Source organism: Engraulis encrasicolus, chromosome 12, assembly GCF_034702125.1.
Source record: "Engraulis encrasicolus isolate BLACKSEA-1 chromosome 12, IST_EnEncr_1.0, whole genome shotgun sequence".
Classification (NCBI taxonomy): Eukaryota; Metazoa; Chordata; class Actinopteri; order Clupeiformes; family Engraulidae; genus Engraulis; species Engraulis encrasicolus.
Window position 1 is genome coordinate 24,156,541 of NC_085868.1, and position 19,504 is coordinate 24,176,044.

The following is a 19,504-nucleotide window of genomic DNA, read 5'->3' on the forward strand; positions in this document are numbered from 1 at the left end:
CGATCGGCTGAGTTGTTGGCCTCACGTTTGTCAGTTAGCCTGTGGCTAGGCTACTTTTCGCCAACGTTAGCATCCGGTTTAGTATAGAAAGGCTATGCTTGCACGCATTCGCTCCGTAGTCTGCCGTCTTGTGGCCACAGGAAGGAACAATTTAATGAAAGCGTTTCAGACGGACAACAATTGAATGAAAGCGTTTCAGACGGACAACAATTGAATGAAAGCGTTTCAGACGGACGGACGGACAGACAGACCCTGTTATAGAGATGCTGGACGCATCTAAAAAACAGTGGGAAAAAAAATAGAGAAGGAAGGAAGAGGGAGGGACCCTTGTGGATGTCCAGGTGACTTGCAAAGGTTGTGCAGTTGTAGAGTGAGTGAGCAAATGAGAAAGTGGAGGCAGAAGATAAAGAAGTGTGAACCCAACTGTACGCAAGTTTGAAACCAGTAACCGACAAGTTCAAACCAGCGTAAAGCTGTGAAGAGTGAGAAGAGATAGAGAAGGAAGGTGTTAGCCTGGTTCTCACCGATGGTGTGTGTGTGTAGCTCCGGAGCCCCCTGGTGGAGCGGAGCTATACACACTACCGTCTGGTAGCGCTGCCATTAACATGCTCTTCTCGAATAGAAAATAAACTGAGCATTTATTGCTTAAATATCATCGGCAGCTCCCATTGATGAGTCACAGAACAGATTATAGACTTTATTGAGTCTTGACTCTTAAGAGATGAACAGAAAACGTTTTTTGGAGGAATTTGTTGGTGGTGAGTTGCAATAAATGCACCATTTATTTTCTGACTCGAGAAGAGCATGTCAACGGCAGTGCTACCAGACGGTAGTTTGTGTACACACACGCACCGTCGGTGAGAACCAGGCTAGGAAGGTGTGTGAGTCTCGTGGTGATTGCTATGGTGGTTGAATGAAATGAAGGAACTCACCCTTGCGTATCTCCACTGGGAAGACGTCCATCTTCTCCACCCGCTTCTCCAGCTCGAACTCAGCTGAGGCCGCCACCGGGTCCACTTCCTCATTACGACGATCATACTCCTCGTTGGAGTATGTCGAAAACACCTGAGAGAGAGAGAGAGAGAGAGAGAGAGAGAGAGAGAGAGAGAGAGAGAGAGAGAGAGAGCGAGAGAGAGAGAGAGAGACAGCGAGATGGGGAATGAAAACAGAAAGTCAATGTTCAGCAAAAACAAAAACTGCTAGAAAAGGTAAAAAACTTGTGTGTTTTTGTGGATAAGTACGGTTTACATTAGTGCAGTTTCCAAGAGGGATGGTGACTCCCAGTATCTGAAAACATGAATTGATCCCCCTTATAAAATATAGGCCTACCCTACATACTCGAAATTGAACACATTTGTTCACATTTACAAACAAAAAAACCCTTTGCCCCAACCCCCAATCCTCACACTGGATCGGCACCATTACATTACATTACCCTACTTAGCTGACACTTTTATCAGCAATTTTTAATATATTTTGTATTGTTAAAGCCCCTGGAGCAGTATGGGGTTAAGTGCCTTGCTCAAGGGCTCCTCAGCCATGGAGTGAGATGTGTAGTGGAAGGGTGGCAATCAAACCAGTAACCCAACAAAGCCCATCTCCTTAACCACTAGGCCACGGCTGCCCATGCACCACTAACGCTGACGTGTATGAATCTTATAAGTTATCTCAGGCTTTGCATGGAATGTCTTGGTGTTCCACAGCCTTAACGACCGACGCAGAGTTTAACATGAAATTCGCACTCTGGCATGCTGTCATTACAAAGAGCACACATTCTTCTTCTCGCTCTCGCGCTCTCTTGCTCTCTCTCTCTTGCTCTCTCTCTCTTTCTCTCTCTCTCTCTCTCTCTCTCTCTCTCTCTCTCTCTCTCTCTCTCTCTCTCTCTATTCTTCACACATACGCTTGTACATGAACGAACGCATGCGCGACACACACACTAAATGGATGCAAGTATGGTTTTGTTTATTCCCTGTTGGTCCAAGTGTGAATGCCTGTGTGATTATAATGTCAACCTTCGGATGGGAGCAGGCAGAGCCTGGTCACCACAGACCGTTCACACCCGCAATCAGCTCCTTCCATCACCCTGCTTCTCATTCCGCACTCATCCCCCTCTCCTTTTCTATCTCTCTCTCCCTCTCTCCTCTCTGCTTTCCATTCCCTTCCCCTCTCTCTGTGGTTTTCACTCACTCTCCCCATTTCCATCTCATCCCCTTTGCTCTTCAAACTATTCTCTCTCTCCTTTTCACTTGCTCTCTCCATCTCTTTCACCACTCTCCTTTCCACTCTCACCCTCCCTCCCTTCCTCCTCAGTGTTATTCACTGTCCTTACCTTGTTTGGTATTTAGTCTCACAATAGAGATCATTTAAAGGTTACCATCACATGATTGTCAGTGTAGCACATGGGGAAAAACGCTTCTGATTATTTAGCTAAATGCACTACATTTTCCTCTCTCATTGCAGTTGAACTTTGTGAGAGTTTTTCGGTGTCTGTGTGTGTGTGTGTGTGTGTGTGTGTGTGTCCGTCCTTGGCTTTGTACAGAGAGAGTAAACAGTCACGGTCTGGTAGTTTTCAGCAGAACCGTCTCAGAACTTTTGTTGGCACTTTTGTATTCATGCATGTATGCATGCATGTCGATGTATATAAGCAAGTGCTTGTGTGCTTGCTTTACATGCTTTTTAGTGTGTGTGTGTGTGTGTGTGTGTGTGTGTGTGTGTGTGTGTGTGTGTGTGTGTGTGTGTGTGTGTGTGTGTGTGTGTCAGGAGGCATCAGAAGAGCAGTGCTGCATGGCACAAAGCATGACAGAGGCAGTCAGAACACACACACACACACACACACACACACACACACACACACACACACACACACACACGTTTAGGGGAACAACAGCCCTCTGGCTTTGACAACAAGCAGCACGCACGCACGCACGCACGCAAACGTGCCCGCACACACGCACACACCCATGCATGCACGGCACGCACGCAAACATGCATATGATGACAGTCTTTTATTGACTCAGTGTAGGAGTCAAAAAAAGATCCACTCACCCACCACTCACAAACAAAATGCATGAAGTGTGTACAGGAAGCTTACCTTCTTCTTGCATGTCATACAAAAGCAGAAAAACCACAAGTAGGTAGCAGAAGTATATTACAACTACACTGGTGCAAATGACCTATGAAAAGCACAGCTATACTGTGTCTGTCTAGAACTAAGCAGAACTATACATAAACTCCCATGATCAGAGCAGGTTCACACACGAGAAGTTCAGAGATGAACTACTCTGGTTTTGGATGAACACCCAGTTCAGACTCGATAACCCTCTCCCAAAAAAACAGGCCCCCTGATCAGCATTGTGCGAAAATCAGGTCAGCCCATTTTTTTTTCTCCCATGAGTATCTGAAAACCTCGCTGGAAACGAGTGAATGCTTTTTATATTTTGGAATTTGTAGAGAAGAAGTCTTTGCTTGCCTTTTGTCTGCACTTCTTCTGAGCTGCTTTCACGTCTCTTTCACCATCTTCTGTTCAGCCCACCTTTTATGTCGACAATCTGTCTTTGGCTATGTATGGCAATGTCTGTTTTGTTTTGTATTGCAGCTTGTGTGTTGTGGATGTTTGGATAGCAGCACATAATATCTAGGCAAAATGTGATAAGGGGTAGAAGAAAATGTGTCCATCCTATTTGGAAACAAACAACTTCCAAACAGTTGCCTAAAAGATGATTTCTGGGTCTACTCTAACCCCTTCACCTCGAACTTGGTGATAAGGGCCTCTGGCTCTTCTTGGCTGCTGTGCAGAAGAACATTATCTGTCTTGCCTAGTCAGCCTCTCCCTTCGGACAAAACAGCCACTGTTCAGACAGCTCTACCAGTCATGTGGCCTCTAGAGCTATCAGTTGCTATCAGAGTTAAATATGTGTCCTATTGCACTTCTGGAATACTTGCAGTATGCCATTCGAACCACACTATGCCGGCAATGTCACTCAAAACAACCCATGTTCAGACAGTTTAAGCAACCAGTTGCTATCAGAGTTAAATATCTGTCCTATTGCACTTCTGGAATACTTGCAGTATGACATTGCCATTCGAACCACACTATGCCGGCAATGTCACTCAAAACAACCTCTCAACTGTTCAGACAGTTTAAGTAGTCACGTGTTCTCTAAAGCTACCAGTCGCTCGCTCTACCAGAGTTGATGTAGTGGCCCACACATTCCACTTAGGTCATCCTCATGCTATGCCACTCGTTCTGTACCAGACTGCACTAGACTTTTAAAGTCTGGTGTGTTCCAGCAGTGTCAAAGATGGTTCACGTACAGTAGCAGGGCATTACATTACATTACACTTAGCTGATGCTTTCATTTATTCAAAGCGACTTACACAACTATTATTTTCCAGGGTATTGGTTACAGTCCCTGGACACAGTACAATAGTACGACTATAGTCCTGTTCACTTTGATTCAGGCATGGTACACAGGTATTGTACAGTTTGAAATTGCACAGTGTTAGTAGAGACAAGGGACCATACTAGAAAGTTCAGTATGGAGTGAAAACTCCTGTTTCTCTCTGCCAGCCCTCCCTCTCTCCTGTTCTCTTCTCTCTTTCTTTCTCTGTCGTTCGCTCTCTCTTTCTCTCTCTCTCTCTCTCTCTCTCTTCTTTTGTCAAGTCCTGCTTGTTGTCATGGAGCAGGGTTGAGGTGCCAAACAATGCTCGCCTCCCTGCACAGCTCAAAGCAACCAGCCATCCATCCTCCCTGGCCGTGCCTCACTCACACACACACACACACACACACACACACACACACAGTGTACACACACACACCACACACAAAGTGTACACACACTCACACACACACACACACACACACACACACACACACACACACGTACACACACGTACACACACGTACACACACACACGTACACGTACACGTACACACACACACACACACACACACACACACACACACACACACACACACACACACACACACACACACACACACACACACACACACACACACACACACACACACACACACACACACACACACACACACACACACACACACACACACACACACGAGACTAGCAGCCCTTTACCCCAAACAGCCATTTACAACACCATAACACCATGGAGTGGTACACTGATCCAGCTGTACAAAGCTGCAAAGTCACAAACTGAACACACACACACACACACACACACACACACACACACACACACACACACACACACACACACACACACACACACACACACACACACACACACACACACACACACACACACACACACACACACACACACACACACACACAGTGCAATGATAGGATCAAGTGATTGCAGAAGAAACACAAATGACTGTAAGTTGACAGTGAATGTCACATTAACTTCAGGTAAACAACTCAAGATTGCTATGAATTACAAAACAGAATACACTAGAAGTGACACGCAGGTTTGACTTCATAATGTTTTTTTTTTTGCAATGCCCTGCTGTGGCTACCTTCCTTAGTTCCTAGTCACATTACATGGATGCAGCAGTGGTCAGTAGAGGCTAGCTACACGTAACGGAGGTCAACTAGCAGAGTGTGGTGTGGAAGGTTAGTAAACCTCCCTCCCGAAGCCCGTTGCGATGACTAGGAGGTGATGAGTTCGAGACCCGAGGAAGAGGACGGACTGCGCACCGGGAACACCTCAGTCACACACAGCTACACAAATCACCTCAAAAGGCTTTGAAATCGGAGGGCGCTGTGTGGCGCACTGCGCTAAGCCCCCCACATTTGGGCTAACAGTGCCCACGGGGACCCCGGTTCGAGTCCGGCCGGGGTAATTTCCCCGACTCTGCCCCATCTCTCACTCCCAGTCATTTCCTGTCTACTCTCACACTGTCCTATAACACTAAAGGCCAAAAAGCCCAAGAAAAAACTTTTTTAAAAAGGCTTTGAAATCATATTGTGTATTGTATAATGTCCTGTGGCTAACTTCCTGGTCACATTAAATGGATGCAGCACACTGGTCAGTAGATGCTACAGCTACACAAATCACCTCAAAGAGGCTCATTAGCACAGGATGCAAGTGATGAGGAAACCCCTCGTGATGACGACTTGATGAAACCAGGAAAAGCAAGATCCTGTTGAACTACTGTGTGTGTGTGTGTGTGTGTGTGTGTGTGTGTGTGTGCGCATGTGTGTGCGCATGTGTGTGTTTGTTTAGTTAAAATTGCACATCTGCAGTGTTTGGTGTAACACCATTTCAAGTCCTCTGTGTGATGCCAGTTATATAGAAGAATTTGACAATAAAGTACACTTGACTTGACTTGACTTGACTTGACCTGACAACTGAATCCCAGCCCCCCTCTCCCCTTCTCCCCCGCCCACCTTTCCTCCTCCACACCCCCTGCCGTATGTGTGTGTGTGTGTGTGTGTGTGTGTGTGTGTGTGTGTGTGTGTGTGTGTGTGTGTGTGTGTGTGTGTGTGTGTGTGTGTGTGTGTGTGTGTGTGTGTGTGTTGTTAAGTCCCCCGCCGCTCTTGTTTTAAAAATACACCCAACCAGGATGTGGCCGCACACACGCCATGGCTCACAACACAACGGCTGGCCTAAAAAGAAAAGAAAAACACGGCCACTGCTGTCGGAAGATAAAGGAGGAAACGGACAGATTCCTGGAGGAGGGAGGGAGGGAGGGATGGAGAGAGGGACGGATGGATGCATGCGGTCATCACACCAACAGCCGCAGAGCCAGATGTGTGGAGAGGAAGAGTGATAAGGGATGCATTGTGGGTGTTAATGGCCCTTAAGACCCATTCATACCCTATGGGTGAGATGGCAGTGGGTTACGTATGGAGCTCTTCACATCCTAACCGTTGATTTCATACATAATTTGACATGAAATCAAGGAGCTTAAATTTACCTACATTACAGATATAATTGAAAACGCACCACACACCAAAGATGGAGTTATGGAGGTGTTGACAGTTAACTTCGAAATTATAAACAGCTACAGTAGTTCACCAAATATAAAGGTATGATTCGGCCCTATAGCAGTACAATACTGTAGACACACACACAAGGGAAGCATTGTGGATCTTGATGGCCCTAAAGTCCCATACATACCCTACATGTCAGATGACTATGTGTAACTGAGGTGTTCCTGCACAGTCCGCCACTCAGGGCTTGAACCCGCTACTTCCTAGGCAACGCCTCAGTTCGTCCGGGCATGGGAGCCACAGCACGACACCGCTGAGCTAAAGGACCAGTCCGATAGCTCAACGCTAGATACTGCGTGAGGCTTCGGAAGGGAGGTTTAGTGACGTTCCACGCCGCACTCTCCTAGTTGGTCTCTGTTACATGTGGAGTTCTTCACATCCTAACTGTTGATTTCATACATAATTTGACATGAAATTGAAGAGCTTAATTTATGTAGGCAACAGAACAAAATAACAAAAACTTGCCAGATGTCAATGATGGACAGAGTTATCGAGGTGTTGTCGACAGTTAGACATTATGAACAGAAATATATACATAGTTGACAAACTGTTGGGTACGTCAGCCCTAAAGCAGTACAATAGACACACACAGAGCCCAGTGGACAACAGAAATGCATGTGTGTTCAAAATGCATGGGCCAACTCAACTGAAGCATGGCCGATTAACAAGTCACAAGGGTATACAGGTCTGAATGTATTGCTCAGAGTCATGCAGTGACTTGCTCACACACACACACACACACACACACACACACACACACTTGTCTAGTATCTCTCTGTGTGTGTGTGTGTGTGTGTGTGTGTGTGTGTGTGTGTGTGTGTGTGTGTGTGTGTGTGTGTGTGTGTGTGTGTGTGTGTGTGTGTGTGTGTGTGTGTGTGTGTGTGTGTGTGTGTGTGTGTGTGGTGTTGGAGGGGTCCTGCAGGGGGAGGTTGCGGATTACAGCACTTTTTCAATTGTGTGTGTGTGTGTGTGTGTGTGTGTGTGTGTGTGTGTGTGTGTGTGTGTGTGTGTGTGTGTGTGTGTGTGTGTGTGTGTGTGTGTGTGTGTGTGTGTGTGTCACAATGGGGGACATGTGTCCCACATACTGCCTGTGGTATGTGGTGCGTGCATTTACTAATTTACTGTAGGCCTACCTGCTCCCAGATGACCAAACTTTGGGGAGCACTTTATCCCTTGATATCCTGTGAGTAGAGTATGGTACCTTATGAACTAGCATGTCCTTGCTTTGCAAACAATAAGACATTGAGCAGCAAATCACAGCAGAGAGGAGCAGAGAACAACAACTACAGTATGTGCAAAAACACACGCACACACTCACACACACACACACACACACAAACAATCTAAAAGTAATAGTACACAGTAGTGTTCCTTTCCTCAAACTCTTAGCCCCTCTATCATTCTGAAGATGATAAGGACAGAATCAGTTCTCAAGCTTCCTACACAAACACACACACTACTGTGACAGACGCATAATCGCAGTGAGAGTGAAAGTGAGACAGCGAGAAAGAGAAAGAGAGAGAGAAAAAAAGAAAGAAAGAAAGAAAGAAAGAGAGAGAGAGAGAGTTAAAAAGTAACAGAGAAAATGTGTGAGAGAGAGGGAGAGAGAGAGAGAGAGAGAGAGAGAGAGAGAGAGAGAGAGAGAGAGAGAGAGAGAGAGAGAGAGAATGAGAGTCTGCAACAGAGAGGGTAATAGAGATAAAGAAAGGGCGCTTCCTGGTCCCTGGATTGGTTGGCATCACACAGGAAGTGCCTTGTCCTGGTGGTCACATGGCCTGCTGCTAGACCCTCTGACAGAAGGGCGTGCGAACAGGGGAAAGAAAAGCCTCACTGTTTGTGTGTGTGTGTGTGTGTGTGTGTGTGTGTGTGTGTGTGTGTGTGTGTGTGTGTGTGTGTGTGTGTGTGTGTGTGTGTGTGTGTGAGAGAGAGACAGAGAGAGAGAGAGGAAGAAGAGGAGAGAGACGAGGAAAAGGAGTAATTCTAAGTGAGCATGAGGCCCTGTGTGTGTGTGAGAGAGAGGTAGAGGTAGAGGTAGAGGTAGAGAGAGAGAGAGAGAGAGAGAGAGAGAGAGAGAGAGAGAGAGAGAGAGAGAGAGAGAGAGAGAGAGAGAGAGAGAGAGAGACAGAGAGAGAGAGAGAGAGAGAGAGAGAGAGAGAGAGAGAGAGAGAGAGAGATTACACCTTCAGTTCATGTAAACCTATTGTATTTTGTTTATCTATTCACAATCACATTCACACACCTTTCAGTCATACCGTAGATAGTTATGTTAAACTTAATCTCTAGGCACCCATGAACAAGACATGCAAAGTAACCCAATAATGTGCTAATAGACTAGGGATAATTGTTGACTTCATGAGAACAACCCTAAATATCAGTGGAGTATTCTACAACAATATATGGCCAAGATACGGGAGTATTCCCAGAACATGGTTAAGTGATAGACCAGGCTATGTTAACCTGCATGAAGTGGTACACCTGCTAATAGATATCCCACAGGTGTCATTTGGTTAAGAAAAAAGGACTCCAAGCTCTGGTATTAGATTACTTACTACTACCTCAAGGCTAATTTAGCCTAGATTACTACTTAGCCAAGTTCTTGGCATACCCCCCTAGTTCAATGGATATCACGACATACCATGACAACACACCGTTTCTACAGGCCCTTTTTACAAACCTGTTACACAGTGAAGTTAATTATTGCACTCTACAAGTCAATTTTCAAAATTATTTAGCCTAAGGCCTGACTTTTACCTTGAACGACTGACAAGGATATAGGAAGAGGAATATTGCTTCTTCTGGGAAACGCAAGCTCAGGCAAGCACACACACACACACACACACACACACACACACACACACACACACACACACACACACACACACACACACACACACACACACACACACACACACACACACACACACACACACACACACACACACACACACCTTTGACAGTGTCAGAATGTGAACATGCCTGCCTAGTGCCTGCAGACAGACCTTCAGTTGCATCAGACCTGCTGTTACAAGGGGCAAATACTTTCCCAGAGCATGTGAGATCTTGTCAGGCTCGTACGAGCTCGAGAAAAGCCACTCCTCAACATCTCTCATAAACCAAGTGTTTCCAAACAGGGGAGAAACTAGTTCAGTAGTAAACCAGGTTAAGTTAACCTTGAAGTTGTGGTAAATCATCTAATAGAAGAACCTAGAGTCCTCAGTTTCTTAAGTAAATGACCCTGCAGACGTTCTATTATGAGCTTTACCACTTCAAACCAGGGGTGAGTTTCTCAAAAGGGAAGTTGTAAGCCTGTTAGCAACTTCGGTAGTTGCCAATGGGGAAAATGCATTGAAAGCAACGAAGTAGCTAATGTAGTAAGCAACTTTGGTTTTGAGAAATTAACCCCAGGTGTGGAGACTGCGTTGGTTTTGTCTTCTAAGTGAAAGTTTGAGGTCACACTCACAATACAAAAGCACCTGCCAACCATGCAGAGGATATCAAATTAAGTTTGGCAGGTAGCAGGCTTCACTCAGGTTTCTTGGTTCATTTTAAGGGTGCTGGCCCAAATAAAATACTTAGAATCCAAAAAAAGGGGGCGCACCTTGCATCACTGAGGAAGGCACACGCCGAAACGCGTCTGTGCACAAAAATAAAGAAAACGATTTGATGCAAGGGCATCAAATTAACAATGCCATGTCATTAAGCCTGTACGCATCGCCTGCCTGTCAAACTGCATGGAGCATGGCCCAGAGAGAGCCTCATAAAAATTAAATCCACATTACCTTAATGGGCGCGGTGGAGAACTTGATCTTCCTCCGCGGTAAGGGGTCCTCCTCGTCGGAGAGTCCAGGCATCTCCTCGTACAGCTCTGGCACACGGCCATCTTCATCCTCACCCGCATTCTCCTCCTCCTCCCCATCTTCTTCATCTTCATCTTCCTCCTTGTGGACCTCCAGATCTCTCTCCCGGTCGTCCACGAAGGCGGCGTTCTCGATACCACATATCTCGGGGCAGCCGTTCACCTTGCGAGCCCCACCGTGCTGCTCTTCCTCGGCGGCGGTGTCATCCTCCTCATCCTCACCTGCCCTGTCGTCCTGACCCTCACCTCCTCGGCCGTCCACTGACGTCTCTCCAATGCCACTCTCCAATGCACTTCTGTCCTCCGTGCTTTCTGGTCTGTGAGAGTCCTTCTTCATGATCTCCTCATCTGCCGGCTCTTCCATTCTGTTCATCCCTCTCTTCTTGTCGTCATCCCCTACTTTCTTTTTCATCATTCCATCGTCGTCCTCCTCTTCTCCATCCTCCTCTTTCTGCATTCCTCCTTCTCTGCAACTCCCCGAGGTTCTCTCCTCAAGACTCTCCCTCTGCTTTGCCTCACCTGGCCCACCACGGCGGCCACGCCCCAATTCCTTCACCTGCTCTCCTGGCTGGCTGCTTCGGCTGTCACTCACACCGCCCTGCTCTGACAGCCGGCTGCGAGGTTGGGCCTCTTGCTGATGTCCCGCCTCCTCAAACACATCGTCGTCCAGGTGTTCTTCCTCGTTGCTCTCGCTCTCTGACGACTCGTTCTGAAGGACCACCCGCTCCGCCCTCACCGTGACCGTGCCCCCAGCAGGCATGTCTGATGCAGGGGATGCCTTGTCCGTCAGCACCCCTACCCCTGGATCTCTGCTCAGGCGGTCTGGTGGTTGGCTCACCATCAAACTGCCAGCACTAGTGGTGGTGGAGGGATTGGGGTGAACACTTTTATGGGTGTCATGGGATGGGCTGTGGGCGGTCAAGTCAGCGCTTTGATGCTGCGTGTTACATTTCCCATTCACAGCAATGAGGTGTTGGGACAGATCTGTAGAACTGGGCGAGTCGGTGCCCAGATGCCTGGTCTTCCCCGAGTAAGAGCTGCTGCCGACGGTGGTTGACTGGTGGTGATGGTGACCATTGGATGTAAACGCCTGGCTAGACTGACATCCGTCCACCAAGATGTCTGCTTTGTGGTTGGAGTCATCGCTGTCACTATCCAGCATGAAGCTCTCCAGCCGTCTGGACATGGGGCCCGCGTTGGTGGGCCCACTCGACCTGTGGGTGGGCGCGTCACTCTCACTTTTCCCCTTTGACTCTCTCCTCCTGCCCTCATCATCCCATGCTCTGGTGGCTGGTGCCTTGTCACTGGAGCTTGTTAACCTCCGCACAGTCCTGCCTTCCTCGGATGCACTGCTGTCCACAGACAAACGTGTGACTACTTTAGTGGGTACGGTGGGTCTCTCTGTGACTGTTGAAGAGCCTTGCTCCTTCGCCCCTTTTTCAAAAAGCTTCCGGGTGACCGAGAACTTCTCTGCCAGCGTTGCTTTGTTGACGTCTGCCTCCTCGCTCAATGAGGCTTTGTCGGAGGCAACGGACTCCTGACTAGTGATGCTGCTCACGCTATCCTTGTGCGAGCTGGCACTGAGCGGTCGTCTGGCGGCGGGACACAGGTGCTTGGACAATTCGGGTTTAGTTACAGCCACCCCGGCGTCGTGATGCTGGCCGTCCATCTGAAGAAAAATGTTGTTTTTGATCTTGTTCCCCCGGGTGCCTGTTGGCCTACCCCTCACCTCTGGCCCGGTGTCGCTGGCCCCACTGACTTGGGACTTGGTTGCGTCAAAGGAGCACTTGATGGCGTGAAAATCCGTCTTGTACGCGTTCCTATGCGGGGAGGCGCTCCGCAGAGACCGATCCCCTTTGCTGTCACCCTTGATCATCTTCACAGGGATGATGATGGACCAAGAATGCCTCGGTGATCAAACAAAGTAAAAAATGATTGAGTTTGATCTCGAAAGGCCGCCTAGCTGATTACAAGCTCCGACTGTTTTCCATGCGTCTTCACGGCTCAAACTTCAGAGAGAATGTTGTGATGATTTTGATGATCCTACAAGACAAAATCATAAATCAATCACATTGTTATTAAACTTTCAGTAAACAAACAATGACTGTGCGCTATCATAGGGCTGTCAGGAAACAAACAACAATATCATATTCGTTGGACATTAAATTACTTTGACACAAATGAAGTGCCGCGCACCGTAGCCAGATTTTAATCAAAATAAAAGAAAGAAGTCGCATCAAAACAAGACACTGGTCACAGTTTTTTCAGTGGAAAGCTGTACAACATGACGCGACGGACTGAGGACGCCAGTAGTTTACCAAGCATGGGTAATGTGACAATTTTGATAGGCAAAGTTAGTCTACACACATTGTTGCTTACCTTGACGCTTCGAAACCCATTTAGCCCAGGTAGCCTACATGGTCTACCTCGAGCCATGCCGCTCACCCACAAAATTGACGTCTCTGCTTCTCTCCTCTCGGCATCTGCTTTCCTACTAGAAACTCCCTCTCCTTCTCTCCAGTCACTACTGACACCGCGCCTGCTGCTGCGCGCTCTTGTCTCTGTGTACCAGGCACGTCTCGCAAGGGGAGACGGGGACGCGCAAAAGGCAAGGGTCGCACTCACTGGCATGGGACAGGGAAGTTGCAATGAACTCATGTGGAACTAGGGAAAGACAGTGGATTCTTGGGTTTGCTCAGAAAAATAGGTGCTGCGTCTGGCAAGTCAATTAGTGTAGGAATGGCTGGCCAGCGATCGGCAACTAAACGCATTCCCTCAGCTGTTACCACAAGTAAACAAAAGTTAACAGCCCACAATGACTTATCCAGGTTTGAAAAGGGCTCTTTTGAGTGGTCTCTATATCACTAGTTGTTCAATGGCTGTGTAGACAAAGACGACCTTTTACCCTCGAGAAAAATATAATATAGAGCCTAATGCAAACTGACTCGCTCAGACGGATTGGCAAACGGATTCCCTGTTGTTCCATGTTGGACAAATGGCTGCGCTCACGGAGTGATTAATTGCCCCGTAAATTTGAAAGGCGACTTTGACCCTTATCAAAGAGCAGCCCATGGTGCGCAATATGCTCAGCAGTGTGCAACAGTCGAGTTAATGATTTTGTTCCTGCATGCCAAATCAATCGCAGAAGTTGAATTCCAGTGCCCCCTCCCCATCATAGTCTACCTCGTTTTTTACGCTTTAGTGGGGAACTGATGTGCCACATCCTTCCCTTTCATCCTCTGCACAAACAAGTAGGTCACCAGCTCAGGGCTCTGTCTTTCTGCACTTAATGGGAAGTAGCTGTAAAAAATAAAAAATAAAAATAAAGACCCGGGGAACGGAGCACGACATAGGCTATGTCATCTTCGCCTAGATCCTTCCTGCGGTAGGCCTATAGTGCATGATTTAAAATAAAACTCTTCATTTCTGTCTCCTCTATTAGTCCCAATCGAATAGAGATGAGCACACGCAGAGTTTATGCATGCTGTTATGTAAGACGTGTCCAGGAGTCACCTAAATCAACTAATCTCCTATAATGCAGGGATCCATATATGGCACAGGGTGTTTAGGGCCAGTGATAGGCTACCTTGCGCATAATCTGATATTCCGCAGAGTGGATAGGCCTATGCGACGGCTATTCGAACTTCATCTTGAAGATAAGATGGATAACTGAGATGTTAGAACTGGATAAATGTAATATTTAATATTTGTGAAGAATAGAAATCCATAGAGGCTAGGCTACAACTTTATTTTTCACTTTCAAGGAATACCAAAGCACTCTTGTCATGCATGCTCCATCTGTTTTAAGTTCTGAATACCCTGCCTATTTTCCATGGGCTTCTATTTCCCAAGAGCACTACAAAGAGTCGGCAGATGGGTTTTTATATGCAACACATATTGGAGGTGGATTACACGTTCTAATCCTTTGCACATGTCTAAATCAGCAATGGGGGTGGGCACTGAGTGGGGCATGCATGGCCACCGACCCAAACCTCTCCAGTTCATTTATGAGTGATGACAACAAAGACATTCACACCTTCAGAAATCACAGCTACTCACGGCCCTTCCTTCCAGTTCATGCTTGCCAAATGTCAAAACACAGCTGTTCCAAACTGTTGGGCATTGATCACACACACACACACACACACACACACACACACACACACACACACACACACACACACACACACACACACACACACACACACACACACACACACACACACACACACACACACACACACACACACACACACACACTATGCCTCATCTCAAACATCTCAATATTAAAGTTCCTCTTACCTACAGCTGTCGTCTGTGTTCTACTGTAGTATAAAACGGGCAAGACAATGGTGAGAGTTGAGGTGCCACTGTTCTGAGAAATCTCCAGCGTTGAGCTCCACCTTCCCATATACAACCAGTCTCTTCCCAGTCTCAAGGGGTCCTCTTGGGAACAGGCGGTTAGCTTACCCTATACCTGAGGTTTGAGATGTCGTTCACTGTAGAGCTTTCCCCTCTATCCAGTGGAAGTGGTGGAGGAAGAAGAAGAAGGGAGAAGCACCAGTTAGGCGTTTGCCGGTGCTGCACGCATCCTTCGGACCAAAAGCCTGAGAAATTTTTACTGCCCTGAATATGAAACCATCTCCCCAGGTGGCCTCGGGACCTAGATATATAAAAATATCTCCCAATCAAAGAGACTGAGAAAGAGATATAACGAGAGAGAGAGAGAGAGAGAGAGAGAGAGAGAGAGAGAGAGAGAGAGAGAGAGAGAGAGAGAGAGAGAGGGAGGGAGAGACAGAGAGAGAGAGAGAGTATGGAGGGTGTGTGTGTGTGTGTGTGAGTGAGTGAGAGACCGACCGTGTGTGTGTGTGTGCACACGTGCCTGCCTGCCTGCCTGTGTGTGCATTTGTGTGTGTATGTGAGTGAGACTGTGTGTGTGTGTGTGAGAGAGAGAGAGATGAAAAAGTGTATTGTTCTCCACCTCTGTTCTGCAGTTTAATCAGGCCATCTTAAGGCTGTAGGACCAGGCTGACGTGACGTGACGCGCCGCGAGCTGAACAGTCTGGAGGGCCCAGGTGAGCAGGGCTGCTGACAGCTTTTGCTGGGCCCGGGACAAAGTCATCTGAAAGGGCCCCCTACCCAATACATACAATGTGATGGGGAGCCAATTCTGCCCCCCCTATCTCCCTGGGCCCGGGACAACATACCCTTTTGTCCCCCCCTGTCGGCGGGCCTGCAGGTGAGGACCAAGTGTGATCAGTGATCAGTGGTGGTGATGGGACTCCCAGGGAAGCCGACAGAGGCGGACAACCAGGGCAGTTGTCCCAGGGTCGGGGAGAAGGGGGTCCACAGAATTGGGTTGCCATCACATTGTGTGCAGGGCAGCTGACAGATTTTTGCTGGGACCGGGACAAAGTGATCTGAAAGGCCACTCAATACAATACATGCAACGTAATGGGGACCCGATTCTGCCCGCCAGAGGGCCCTTTCAGATGCCCATTTCCTGGGCCCGGCACAAGTTGTTAGAAGCTGGGGCCAGGGTATACACGCCACGTGACTGTAGTGTCAGCTGATGGTGTTGCCATGTCCCATCTTGTCTTCTCTGGGGGTGCAAATGTGACCTCTTAAAGGCAGACCCAGCTCGCACAAGTCACAAACAGCACAGGGATGGCATGAGGAGGAGGGTCTTGTACACACTATTGATGTATGTTAATCAATATCAAATTCTATGTTGCAGCCGTATAATATGCATTTTCTATTCTGGGGTACAAATACGACATCTGACCCAGTTATTAGAAGTTAAAGCCATGGTAGGCCTATAAGATATGAGGAGAAGAGAGTGCCTTTTTCATAGTATTATTAAACGGCAAATAATACCAAGACAACCTGGGCTACCACTCATTCAATAGACCCAAGGATGACTGGAGCACTTTTTTTTAGATTGATTCAGCCTTGCAGACCATGAGCACCACAAAGGCTGAAGCACAAACAGACATCTTTCTTAACAGTCAAATAATAACATTTTCTGAGACATGCCAGTATGGAGACAGGGTTACCCAAATGTGAAGTTAACAGCCTTCAAGATTGATGACTTTTCTTCATAGGCCTATCCTAGTTGTCTGGACTACTGCAACAAAAGAAGGTATCAGCCCTCTTTAACTGTGAAACGAAGTAGAGTTATTAAAGTGATAAATAGTTGAGAGACTAAAATAGACTCGAATAAATGTGATGGGGAGCTATGAGGAAAAATAATTTGACTGTGGAACAGTGGAAATGTACAGGAACCCAGTGGAAAGGCACAAAGAGATTCAAATTAACACATGCCAACCAGCCAAATGCTAGCGAAAATTCAGTTTGACTGGTAGAAAATTTGACACATTGGTGAGTGTGTGTTTGGCTAGTAAGATAGATATCTACTAGTCATTTTGGCTGGTGATAAAAAAAAGTTAATTTAGAGCCTTGCATAGGCCTACATTATTATTATTTGCATTATTTCCAATGGAACATGTCTGTCATTATAGAGAATAATAGGAACATTTCTCCGTGTCTGTTTTTTCCTTCAAACATTGCTGGCATTCCATTAGTATTTGAAGGAAGCGGCTGCTGTTCCATATAAGAGAGCTCCTTTCAGGATGGTTAATTGATAGTCCAGGCTCCAGGCATCAGTCTGCTGTCCGCTCTCCGAGTCTGCATAGACGACACTGTGTTTGCCTTGGTGGAGAAATACAACCAGGGCCACTGACAGTTTTTGACAAAGTCATCTGAATGACCCCACTCTCTCTCTCTGGGCCCGGGACAACTGACCCCTGTGAACCCCCCTGTCGGGTGTGAACAGCCAATGACTGCTGCGAGATCCATTGGTGACAACCTGTTCAATCCATTGGCCCTGCTATGTCTTAGGACAGCAGAAGAGATGCCATGTTGTATCAAAGACTGTTGCAGTAGAGGTCCGTTTACTCGAAAGAATATTTGTAGGTATACGTAGAATATACACAGTACATATCTCTGGAAAACCCATGTTCTGTTATGTAGGACTACATTTTAGTGCTTGGAAATATGCCATGCCATTTTGCGAACTTTCTAAAACAATCCATGAGTATGCAAACATTATGTCTTACATCTCTCCAACACCTCAGCAGGCTTTGCTGCGCAGACTAACTGATACCAGCTAGCCTCGCGGAATCAGGAATTGTATTCCTGATGTTGTCAGTGTCACACACCATGCTTAAAATCAGGGGTCTTGTGGTTTTGAGTTTAACCAAGCTACTGCATTCATCTACTGCAAGTACATTTCATTACAACGTGTAGAAATTAAATGGGCAAAAAGTTATGTCAGTGTACATTATTTCTTATACTGACACAAGTTGCCTGCACTCTGGCCCCTCGGCCGATATTCTTACCCCAATGTGGCCCTTGGGCCAAAATAATTGTCCACCCCTGGTGTAAACATTGCCTTCAAGATGCATACTCTGGCTGGCTGGCACTGGCTGCTGACAGATTTTGCCGGTCCCAGTCCCCTTCTTACAGTGTAATGAGGACACAATCCTGGGTGGGCAGCCCCCTCTCCCTCCCCTAGGCCTGGGACAAGTGACCCTGTTGTCCAACCCTTATCAGCTTCGCTGGTCACGTCTCCACAGGAAAAGGTTAGTTTGGTATGGCTGCACATTGGAGAGGGTTTTTTTTGGGGGGTGGGGGGGGTGTCTTTTTTACATTTTATTTTGATAGGACAGTGTGAGAGGTGGACAGGAAGCGAATTGGAAGAGAGACGGGGAGGAGTCGGCAAAGTACCCGGGCCGGGATTGAACCCGGTTCAGCCACATCACATGGCAGGCGAGTTGCCCTACCGGTTGGCCACGGCAGGGCCCACATTGGGGAGTTTGTTGGGCAGGCTGAGATGATGTGGTGGTGGTGGTACTGAACTATACTGTACGCCTTTGTGTAAAGTAAACATTGCCTTCATCAAGCTGCAAAACTCTGGCTGGCTGACTGGCTGGCTGGCACTGGGTACCGGGCACTGCCGAGTCAGTCGACAGATGGTCTGCCCCCTCCCTCCCTCCCTCTCCTCCCTATTTAGGGCTTGAGCAAGAGCGGAGAAGCCTTTCATGCCCCCCCCCCCCTTGGGGGAGGGTGCCATTATGCATATTTCATCGTGAGAACTCCTCCAGCCCAGTCTACACAGCTCCATTGGCTGTCTTCATTAGGTATTATCGCATCGCAGAAGCTCTCCCACTCCCTGGACCTATTTATAGACACATGGGCATCTCCTGAGTCCTGATTTTGGACAGACGCAAGGGTTTTTTTTGCCCAGTATTAGTTATTCTGAACACAGCAGTACCTGCCGTGTGTGTGTGGTTGTGTGTGTCTTTGGTGCATTTTGTTGTTACATAATGTGTGTACGTGTGTGTGTGTGTGTGTGTGTGTGTGTGTGTGTGTGTGTGTGTGTGTGTGTGTGTACGTGTGTGTGTGTGTGTGTGTGTGTGTGTTTCCCTGTTTTAATGGCCTTTTCAATGTGAGATCATCTCTGTGACTGACTTCTTCCACTACTGATGGAAAGTAAAGCACACCAGTGCTCTCCCCCATCCTCCTCCATGAATGAGGTACCCTGAGCATGGTACCGTCCCACCGCACTGCTCCCTTGGGGCGCCATTGAGGACTGCCCCCTTGC

At 47.4% G+C, this 19,504-nt stretch overlaps 1 protein-coding gene across 1 annotated transcript in view; it reads right to left on the reverse strand.

Annotated features, from left to right (window-relative positions):
• ppp1r9alb (protein phosphatase 1 regulatory subunit 9A-like B) overlaps window positions 1-13,314 on the reverse strand; it is a 49,205-nt gene extending 35,891 nt beyond the window's left edge. Inside the window, exons 1-3 of the mRNA XM_063211805.1 lie at window positions 13,219-13,314; window positions 10,763-12,882; window positions 933-1,065 (exon numbers count right to left, since the gene is read on the reverse strand). Coding sequence (XP_063067875.1) covers window positions 933-1,065; window positions 10,763-12,715 — 2,086 coding nt within the window. The 5' untranslated portion in view covers window positions 12,716-12,882; window positions 13,219-13,314. The remainder of the gene's footprint in view (window positions 1-932; window positions 1,066-10,762; window positions 12,883-13,218) is intronic.
• Between the last annotated feature and the right edge of the window lie 6,190 nt (window positions 13,315-19,504).